Genomic DNA, 10,158 nt, shown 5'->3' on the forward strand with positions numbered 1-10,158 from the left:
GCCGGCCGCAGACATGGACGCACGGAGCCCCGAAGCACCCGGCGGACGCGCGCTGCGGGACGTGGTGAGTGGGGACCCTCCCGCGCCGAGCGCCGCTCCCGGACGGATGCCCCGCGCCCGAGGCTGGACACCCTCGCCCCCCACCCAGCCCGCGAGGGGCCACCACCCCCACCCACCCCCAGCTGCTTCCCATTTGCAAAGGAGCTGCAGTGCCAGAGATGAGACGGCCCAGGGCTGGTAGTCTCATTAAGACGTGGTTAGGGGTACACAATTGAATACACGTTTTTCTGACCAAAAAAAATCCAAACCTGATTACCCGCCGGAAGCGCTCCAGACAGAGGACCTGCCTCCACACAGGAAAGCAGAGTCCAGGGGAGACCCACCTCGGTGTTCTCGGCTCTAAAGCGGAGATAACACTGTGCGGGGAGGGAGTGTGTCCTGGACGGGCTGAGACTTCCACCTGGAAATTCAGGGCAGCCTGAGTATGCCCGCCGTCAGTCACAGGGATGGTGTTCCGGTTTGGCCCTTTAACAGGTTTCTGCAAACCCTTTCCCGGCGAACAAGCACCCAAGAGTGTAGGGGCAGCGTGCACCCACGCGGTGTGCTCTGGGGACCCTAGCAAAACTCCTTAAGAATTCTTTGAGAAGCCGAGGTTAGAGATTTTCTCCTATGCTATCTTCTGGACGTCTGATAGTTTGTTGCTTGTATTTAAATGTCTGATGGCTTTGAGTTAATTGTTGTGGACGGTGTGCGTTAAGGGTCAGGCCTGCTTGTTTAGTTGGTTACCCTTTGGCTGTCACTGTTCCAGCTGTTGGTTGAAGCTGTTGGTTGATTTTCTTTACTCTTTGAGTGGGAAAGCCATTTCACTATGTGAAAAATCAACTAATGGTAGGGTGCAGCCTCTGTGAAAAACAGACACGATTGAAGTGACTTAGCAGCAGCAGGCACATGCTGCTGCTGCTGCTGCTGCTAAGTCGCTTCAGTCGTGTCCAACTCTGTGCGACCCCATAGATGGCAACCCACCAGGCTCCCCCGTCCCTGGGGTTCTCCAGGCAAGAACACTGGAGCGGGTTGCCATTTCCTTCTCCAATGCATGAAAGTGAAAAGTGAAAGTGAAGTCACTCAGTCGTCTCGGACCCTCAGCGACCCCATGGACTGCAGTCCATCAGGCTCCTCTGTCCATGGGATTTTCCAGGCAAGAGTACTGGAGTGGGGTGCCATTGCCTTCTCCGCAGGTACATGTATGTATGGAATAGAACACTACTCAACCATAAAAAAGAATGAAGTAATGCCATTTGCAGCAACACGGTTGGACCTAGAGATGATCATACCATGTGAAGTCAGACAGACAAGCATCATATGATATCCCTTATATGTAGAATCTAAAATATGACACAGATGAACCTATCTACAAAACAGTCTCATAGACACAGAGAACAGGCTTGTGGTTGCCAAGGGTAGGGGGAGGGATGGGGTGGGAGTCTGGGGTTGGTAGATGCAAACTATGACATTTAGAATGGATCAACAAGGTCCTAATATACAGCACAGGGAACTATATTCAATATCCTGTGACAAATCATAATGGAAAATAATATGAAAAAAGAATGTATGTATAACTGAGTCCCTTTGCTGTAGAGCAGAGATTGGCATGACATTGTAAATCAACCGTACTTCAATTTAAAAAAAAAATTAGCATCAAACAAGAAATCAACTAACTGTTTATAGGGATGGTTCCCCTTCCACGGTTCTTAGAATGCTCTGCATCACACGTAAATATATATTCACTTGTCTTGTTCAATTTTTCAGGCAGAAGATCTATTTCAGGAACTTCAAGAACATTTTCAAGCTCTGACGGCAACATTAAACCTCAGAAATATCCTTTTCTACTTCATAACAAGCACTGCAATGCTTTTGGACTGTTGAACTGTCGTGGACTATCTTCTTGTTTTCTGCTGTTGGTGGATAATTGCTGACCCGGAGCTTCCTGGTGTTTCCATCTGTGCTTTTACAAAGGATCCTGATGTATTAATTACCACCCGAAGGTAATACTTCCTGCTTGACCAGCAATGCAGGGCATTTATGTAAGGCAGGGATAAAGCACAGGACATACATACAGTACATTCTATCCAATGGGCTTTTCCAGCAGGCTTAAATAAATCTAGATGGTCTGCTCAGTAGCGTTTGTACTCCCTCAGTCTGACCCTGAACATGCACTGGGAAGGTCTCCAACCTAGGGATCTTTATAATGGCTCTCCTGGCCTTGTTTTGCTTTGTGACTTCAGCAGCTGACTATCTGGTTAGACGTGAATTCAAAGTTAGGTAGAATGTTTGTTTCCGGTTTATGAAAACCCAGAAAAAGGGACACTTGCCCTAAGTCTTCCCCAAGTGAAGTCACGTCACACAATTAAACTCCTGCCTTAAAACGCATGGGCATCATTTGCTGAGGGAACCCTTTACTTGCAACTTTTGATCCTGCAAATGGGGCCCAACAGGGAAAAGAAGATTCTTGAACATGATAAAAATAAACAGTAGGAAATTGTTTTAAACAGAGGTAATTTTCATCGTATTTACATGCTGATTAGAGTTTGGTTAAAACAGTTAAACATACCAGACAAGCTCACATCCTAGAATGCATGTGCAAAGAAAGGGAGCCAAGTTTTCAGAGCTGGGCGCACAGTGCCAGGATTAACAGCAGCTCCAAGCCCGCGTGGGACGCGGTTAGCGAGCACTGCCCTGAGGTGCTCGTGCCTTCGGCTCCCTCCTCTCATGCGCACCGCAGGGCGTTTCCATCAGCCTTTGAGGGACCCAGCTAGGTGCCCGTGTCCCATGTTCTGCTCTCCTTGACCTTGTACTGGAAGAAATGGGGGGTCGCATTGAAGACCTGCAGAAGAACGTGAATGACTTGATGGCCCAAGCTGGGATTGACAGTCCTGCTCAGAAACACAGGTGAGGCCTTCTTAGGGCACTAATGTCTGCCTGTCACATGTCCTCTGCTTCCCTCTTGAACCTGTGCCCCGTATTTGCTCACTAAGGGAACTGCTGCTTCTGCACTGCATGAAAAACCTCCAGGAGTGATTTTAAAAATTCACAAATGCTCTTTTCTAAGTAGAACAGAAACACTATCTCGTTGTTCCTTAAGTGCACTTTAAAGGAAAAACCACTATTTAAATGTGGATTTTATTAAAGTACTTCTCACCCTCATCCCTCAAATTAGCCTTCAATCAAAACAAATCGCAATGAGAGATTGGGAATGATGACTAGTGGCTTCTGTTTGAGACAGTACGTTTGTGGAACCATTTAAAAAGACACAGATGCATTAGGCTCTCCCCCCTGGTTCATGAGCGCTTCCTGAGGGTCCCACTCCACCCCCCAGAATGCAGGCATTTCTTTTCTGGTGGAATTTTGCACATCTTTTTTTTTTTTTTTTTACTATTTTATCTTTCACTTTCATTTTATTAAGTTTTTATTGTATTTGATGTACAATATTATATGTACAGGTGTCCATGTAATGTGTACAATGTAGTGATTCACAATTTTTAAAGGTTAAACTCCATTTATAGTTATTATAAAATATTGGCTATATTTCCCAAGCTACAATGTATCTTTGTAGCTTATGTTATATAATAATTTGTACCTCTGAATCCCCTAACCCTAACTGCCTCTCCCCTGCTCCCCTCTCCCCACTCGTTTGTTCTCTGTATCTGTGAGTCTGTATATTCACTAGTTTGTTATATTTTTTAGATTTCACACATACAAATGATGACATATAGTATTTGTCTTTCTCTGTCTGACTTGTTTCACTTAGCATAATGCCCTCCAATTCTATCCACGTTGCTGCCAATGGCAAATCTTCATTCTTTTTTATGACTGAGTAGTAGTCCATGGTGTATATATACCATATCTTCTTTATCCAGTCATCTGTTGGACACTTGGGTTGCTTGCTTCCCTATCTTGGCAACTGTAAATAATGCTGCAATGATCATTCGGGTGCATGTATCTTTTCCAATTAGTGTCTTTGTTTTTTCTGCACTACATCTTGAAGATGTAGATAAATGCTTGGCCTCAGGTCTTAGACTGAATGTGTTGTCTGTGTAACATACCTGGAGACACAAGCCTTATTTTATTAAGATACTCAAGCATGTTTCACTGACGTAATATTCTGCTTCTGTGAGCACGCTCTAATTTTAGCTGAACAGGTAGATGTGGTTGTTTTCCTTGCTTTCATTTCTCTGTCAGTTGTTATCCCAAGTCAGCTGGCAGATCATCTGTGCTTACCCTGCTGAATCAGAGCAAGTTCACCTGTCAGTGACTTATTTATAAATTTGCACATCTGCTGTTCTGGTGGAAAAGATCGGTGGAATCTGTCCTGGACACATGAGCTGTGGTCCTTTCCTGTCACCACCCAGACACCAGCAGGCTGTTTTAAGTTTGGTCAGAACCCATCATAGGTTAGGCATCAAGTTAAATGGATAAGTAGGTATCAGAACTTCACCTTTTCAATGCACATACAGCCATTATGAGCTGCAGGTCTGGGGGCGGGCGCTCCAGCTGTGTCTGCAGGATACTTGGCTTTACCCAGGTGGGGGCTGCCTCAGACGGACCCACCTGCCTTGGAATGCTGTCCTCCCTGCGGTTGCCGAGCACCATGTTCTCAGGGCGCGCTGCCCTGAGGGGGCTGGCGGCCAGGAACGTGGTCCTTTGCTGTCACCACCCAGATGCCAGCGGGCTGTTTTAAGTTTGGTCAGAACCCATCATAGGTTAGGCATCAAGTTAAATGGATAAGAGGTGACAAAACTTCACCTTTTCAATGCACATACAGCCATTATCTAAAGCAGCATGAGAGGTCAGTTAATGCCTTTTAAATCAAAGGAAGTACCTGAATAGGTCTAAATCTGTTTGGCTAAATCTGTGCTTGTTGCTTCTGCTGGGTCAGGGGTTCCTAATACAGGGCTCTTGCTGTGGATTTCAGGGGATTTGGTAAGCACCTTAAACTTGTGTTCCTGCTTTGAGTAGGGGAGTCAATGACCCCCAAAACTACTGTCCCACGCTCTCCTGGCCCCCTCTCGGGTGCAGCATCTGAACACCTGTCCTGCTGCAGGGAAGCAGGCAGGCAGTTGTTCCAGGAGAATGTCTTCACGCTGTTGATGCAAAGTAGTATTCTGCCATTGGAAGAGCAGGCACTGTTTATTCGCCTTAAATTGTGCATCCACACAAGCGTCTGACTCAAATGAGAATCGTTTAACGTTCAGGTTTTCTATATACTGAATTTTTCCTGTAGAAAAGTGTTCTAGTAATTACAGGAAAGTAAGGTACATTTTTTTGTTGATAGTGTTGGATTCAAATTTATTTAACTGCACATTAACTGATATTTAAATCAACCATTACTTCTTTCAATTTTTTTCTTACAGACTTGAAGACAGAACAGTCATTTGAAAATATGAAAAAGTGAAAACTGTACTTCTTGAGTAATATCTATATAACACAAGTTCTTGTTTTTAGTATTTAAGAATTCATTTTAGTAAAATAAAAGATTAAAAGAACAAAGGCAGGGCAATAAGAATGTAATTAGGCAAGAGATCGACCACTTAACAAAGATGGTTGTAAAGTGACAGGACACTTTTCAATACACACCTAACATTTGTGGATCATGGGGGAAAAGAATAAGATATAACAGGTCAATTTCCCCCCAGAATTAAGTTCTATATAGAACTTTCTTAAGAATATCATAAGCAGTTTTCTATAGAAGTTGCTTCTTCAACATCTGCATTCCAGTTCAATAATTCCAGTCACATGATTCTGGGGAAGACTCATGTTCACCTGTCCAGTCCAAGCAGACCCTGATGGTATGTTGTCCAAACCAAAGGAAAACCAGAGAAGAGGTTGATGCAGGAGCTCTGGACTGCTTCCTAGGACACCCTTACCTGCCCCACCCCTGAGTAGAGGTCGTGACCAAGGAGGTGCACAAAGATTGCACCCATCTTTATCTTGTCAGTTAGAGATGCTTTCAAATAATTGTCAATTCACCTATCTCTGAGCCAAGTTAAAAAAAAAAGCTATGATCACCTAAAACAGGGTCCATTGTAGGCTCTCATTATAAAAAAATAACATTATCCCTGCATATAAAGAAATCATACTCTTTATACGACTGAGCGACTTCACTTTGACTTTTCACTTTCATGCATTGGAGAAGGAAATGGCAACCCACTCCAGTGTTTTTGCCTGGAGAATCCCAGGGACGGGGGAGCCTGGTGGGCTGCTGTCTATGGGGTCACACAGAGTCGGACACGACTGAAGTGATTTAGCAGCAGCAGCAGCAGCAGCAGTATATAAAAGTCAAAAGCACTCCTACAATTCAGGATTACACACTATCAATAGTTTTTTTCTATGCAAGAAATTTTATATAGTTCATCATATTCCTTGTAATTTAATATCCTGTTCTCATATCATAAACACTTTTCCCCTTGTGAAAGTTTCATATACACTTTTGTATGGTTACTAATACTCTATCATGTGGCTGAAATAATTTAATCATCCCCTTAACCATTCCTTGGGGTTGAGGTTATTTCTTACTTTCTGGCTAGTATAAATGAGTTTCTTTAATGAGCACTGGCTATCCTTGAATTCTCTGCACATTTCTCTAGGGCCAGAAGTATGACCACAGGCCAAGTACCCTGAGCAGAATGCATGTAAGAAAGGAAAGTCATTTTATAGCCTCAACAGTAATGCAAACCCAAAGTTTAAACCCAAAGTTTTTAAATTGCATCATTTAAATTCAGTATTCTTGGTGGCTTAAAATCATATTTCCATTTGATTATATGAAAGATTTCAAAGCATCTTAGCTGTAATTTTAATTTTAGCAGAAACTAGAGAAAATTACTTGAATTAAACCAAACAGATTTGCATCTCTATGAATAATACAGGACACAATTTAAAGTCCAGGATTTTTAATAAATTAAGTAGGAAAGAAAGCTTCTGTTTAGTTATTAACTAAAATAAAAACATAGACATTGTCAAAAATTTATTAACTTTGCAAAGAAAGTTCTCAGCTGATCCCCTTTTATTGGCTCATTTGGCCATTTAACATCTCAATTATTTGCTCAAACCACAGATATCTATCTTTAAAGAGATTACTTGGCATTTTTTAATATCATATCTGTTTCAGTATCTTCCTAATACTTTTACAAAGAATTGCTATTTTCCAGCACCCTGTTACATATATTTAGACAAAATCAGAATGTTTTCATAAGAAAGAGGGAAAATAGTAGACAGATTTACATGTACTTAAATATTCTTATTCTAATCTAAATGGGATTAACCCAACTTTAGTAGAAAGCAGTTTATTCATTGAATACCTAAGTAAAATGGAGTTACTTCAATATCAAATCCTATATTGATGAATCTGTAATTTAAAATTCACTTAACACAAAGTTATGAAACTTATGAAAATATAAAGCTTAATAATAGAGTTGAATCCATAAGGCAGAAGTGCTAAAAGTTTTAAATTCTCACATTTCATTTCCTTTTTTACAATTGCCTTTATCTATCTCCATAGATTTTTAACTCTCTCCCCAAATCTCCTTTCAGCACCCCCCACCCAAGCTTTTTGGAAGTAAATTCCATCACCTCACACCTCCTTCCCTAGCAGAGCCTCTCTGCAACCACTAGCTCCCCTCAACCACACCACATTTTCCAGCCCCAGGCCCTCGTCCCACCACAGGGCCTGGTTCCGAGGTTCCTTCTGGACTGGAGTTACACACACACACACACACACACACACACACACACACCGAGGTTCCTTCTGGACTGGAGTTACACACACACACACACACACACACCAGTTAGCACTTTTTGTATCTAATCTCAGCTTGAACATAGTCTCCTGAGAGGCCCTTTCCCTGAATGCCTGTCTGGGTCTGATGTCCTTCATGTGGTCTCTGGCTGTCACAGTTGTCATTTCACTTCCTTGTAATCATTTGAGTCTCCTCCACAAGGCAGCAACCGGTTTGATTTTGTTCACCTCAGCTGCTCAGGGCTGGCACCAGCCCTGGGACCCCCGAGCTACTCAAACATTTAAACTAATGAATGAATTTTGAGAGTTTCTAAATACTTTGCAATCTTTTCTACGATGCTTTTTTGCCCACGGAGATGTGTGAGAGCTTGATCACTTTTTGACAAGAAAACCAGAGGCCAGAGGGAAGACTGGGGACAACAGCAGTGACTGTAGACTGGGGTGGTGTGGGAGGCAGCGCTGAGCTCCTGAGGGTGCTGCGAGTGTTCTTTGTAAAACCTTGACGAAAAATGTAAAAATGCCAAAAAGAATGCTAGGATCAGTTGCATTTAAAAACTATGTAGGAAAACTCTTCAAAATGATACCCACCTAAAGCAAGTCAAGGTCCCAGTCTGATCTTCAAGACCTCATATAGTCACAAGAAGTCTGAGGAGGTCTCGAATATACACCCTGAGTTTTAACTAAGCAACCCAAGAAACCAAACTTTGAGTGTGGTTTTCGGAAACATCAGCAGTGCGATTTTCTAGGAGAGTTGTAGACAGTAGATGCTTTGATTCTGTCGGTGCCCGAGCTCCTCATCTCTTACCTGCTCGGCGCAGACAGAACTGGGCAGTCTAGCCTATGGACACTTGGATGCCTACTTAACAGCCTGTTGCAAACACAGAGGGCTGCTGTTTGTTGTACTGTTTAAAATCTTTGTTGTGAATGTCTTAAAACTATGTAAATAACATTATAACCCAGAATCCTTCTGTACCTAGTTTTCCATTCAGTGGCTTGAGATCTGCCTGTGTTAATATGTGTAGGTCTAGATCAGTGTAACTAACTGCAATATAATAGTCCTTTGACTATTTGTTGTTTGTTTCCAAATGATGCTGCAATAACTCACTCTGCAGAGACATCACTTTGCCAACAAAGGTCTGTCTAGTCAAAGCTATGGTTTTTCAGTAGTCATGTATAGATGTGAGAGTTGGGCAATAAAGAAAGCTAAGTGCCGAAGAATTGATGCTTTTGAACTGTGGCGTTGGAGAAGACTCTTGAGAGTCCCTTGGACTGCAAGATCAAACCAGTCAATCCTAAAGGAAATCAGTCTTGAATATTCATTGGAAGGACTGATGCTGAAGCTGAAACTTCAATACTTTGACCACCTGATGTGAAGAATTGACTCGGGGAAAAGACAGCTGATGCTGGGAAAGATTGAAGGCAGGAGGAGAAGGGGATGACAGAGGATGAGATGGTTGGATGGCATCACTGACTTGATGCACATGAGTTTGAGCAAGCTCCGGGAGTTGGTGATGGACAGGGAAGACTGGAGTGTTGCAGTCCGTGGGGTCACAAAGAGTTGGACAGGACTGAGCGACTGAACTGAATGCTGCAATACTCTTTCATGTCTCCTGTGTGTGTGCTTGTCTCTCTAGTTTACTTGACTGCTTATTCTATTACTGAATATATTCTGTACCTCCTAGGTTGGTTGCCTCTGTGTCAGCTGCCTTGTCTAGTCCCTGGACTTTGCAATAAAACTCATCATGGGAAGAATGGGAAACAGAAGTCTCTTTGTGCCCAGAGAACCCATCATCACCTTTCTCTACTAGTTCATTTCAACTTGAAAAAAGCAACATGTACAGCAATGAGGCAAGGTTTGATAGCCCTACAGATCTAGGTTTCAAATTCATGTCCTCTGCAATTAATTGTGGTGGTGGTTTAGGCACTAAGTTGTGTTCGACTCTTGGGACCCCATGTACTGTAGCCCACCAGGCTCCTCTGTCCATAGAATTTTCCAGGCAAGAATACTGGAGTGGGTGAAAATGAAAGTGAAAGTCGCTCAGTCGTGTCTGACTCTTTGGGACCCCATGGACTATACAGTCCATGGAATTCTCCAGGCCAGAACACTGGAGTGGGTAGCCTTTCCCTTCTCCAGGGGATCTTCCTGACCTAGGAATTGACCCTGGGTCTCCTGCGTTGCAGGAGGATTCTTTACCAACTGAACTGGGGTGGGTAGGTAGCCATTTCCTTCTCCAAGGGATCTTCCAACTCAGGTATTGACCCTGGGCCTCCTGCACTGCAGGCAGCTTCTTAACTGGCTGAACCACCAGGCCAGCCCAGTTAGTTGTAAGTCTGGGCAACTATGGTTCAGTTCCCCTCTCTGTAAACTA

General features: G+C 43.2%; 1 protein-coding gene across 2 annotated transcripts; it reads left to right on the forward strand.

Annotated features, from left to right (window-relative positions):
- Window positions 1-6: 6 nt before the first annotated feature.
- HSBP1L1 (heat shock factor binding protein 1-like 1) lies at window positions 7-9,732 on the forward strand. Of its 2 annotated transcripts, none has more exons than XM_010855069.1 (4): window positions 7-64; window positions 1,807-1,873; window positions 2,853-2,946; window positions 9,472-9,732. In XM_010855069.1, the coding sequence occupies exons 1-4, from the start codon at window positions 14-16 to the stop codon at window positions 9,521-9,523; spliced, it is 264 nt and encodes an 87-aa protein (XP_010853371.1). In that variant the 5' UTR covers window positions 7-13; the 3' UTR covers window positions 9,524-9,732. The 2 variants fall into 2 exon arrangements, with proteins under 2 accessions (XP_010853371.1, XP_010853372.1); XM_010855070.1 differs by lacking the exon at window positions 9,472-9,732 and adding an exon at window positions 5,409-6,193.
- The last annotated feature ends 426 nt before the right edge of the window (window positions 9,733-10,158 follow it).

Source organism: Bison bison, unplaced genomic scaffold, assembly GCF_000754665.1.
Source record: "Bison bison bison isolate TAMUID 2011002044 unplaced genomic scaffold, Bison_UMD1.0 scf7180017864353, whole genome shotgun sequence".
Classification (NCBI taxonomy): Eukaryota; Metazoa; Chordata; class Mammalia; order Artiodactyla; family Bovidae; genus Bison; species Bison bison.

Excerpts from the sequence above, each read along its gene's own strand:
- HSBP1L1 (XM_010855069.1), top strand. The coding sequence starts at position 14 with ATGGACGCACGGAGCCCCGAAGCACCCGGCGGACGCGCGCTGCGGGAC. Across the intron at positions 65-1,806 it reads GACGCGCGCTGCGGGACGTG|GCAGAAGATCTATTTCAGGA; the intron begins GTGAGTGGGGAC and ends TCAATTTTTCAG. Across the intron at positions 1,874-2,852 it reads GGCAACATTAAACCTCAGAA|TGGAAGAAATGGGGGGTCGC; the intron begins ATATCCTTTTCT and ends TTGACCTTGTAC.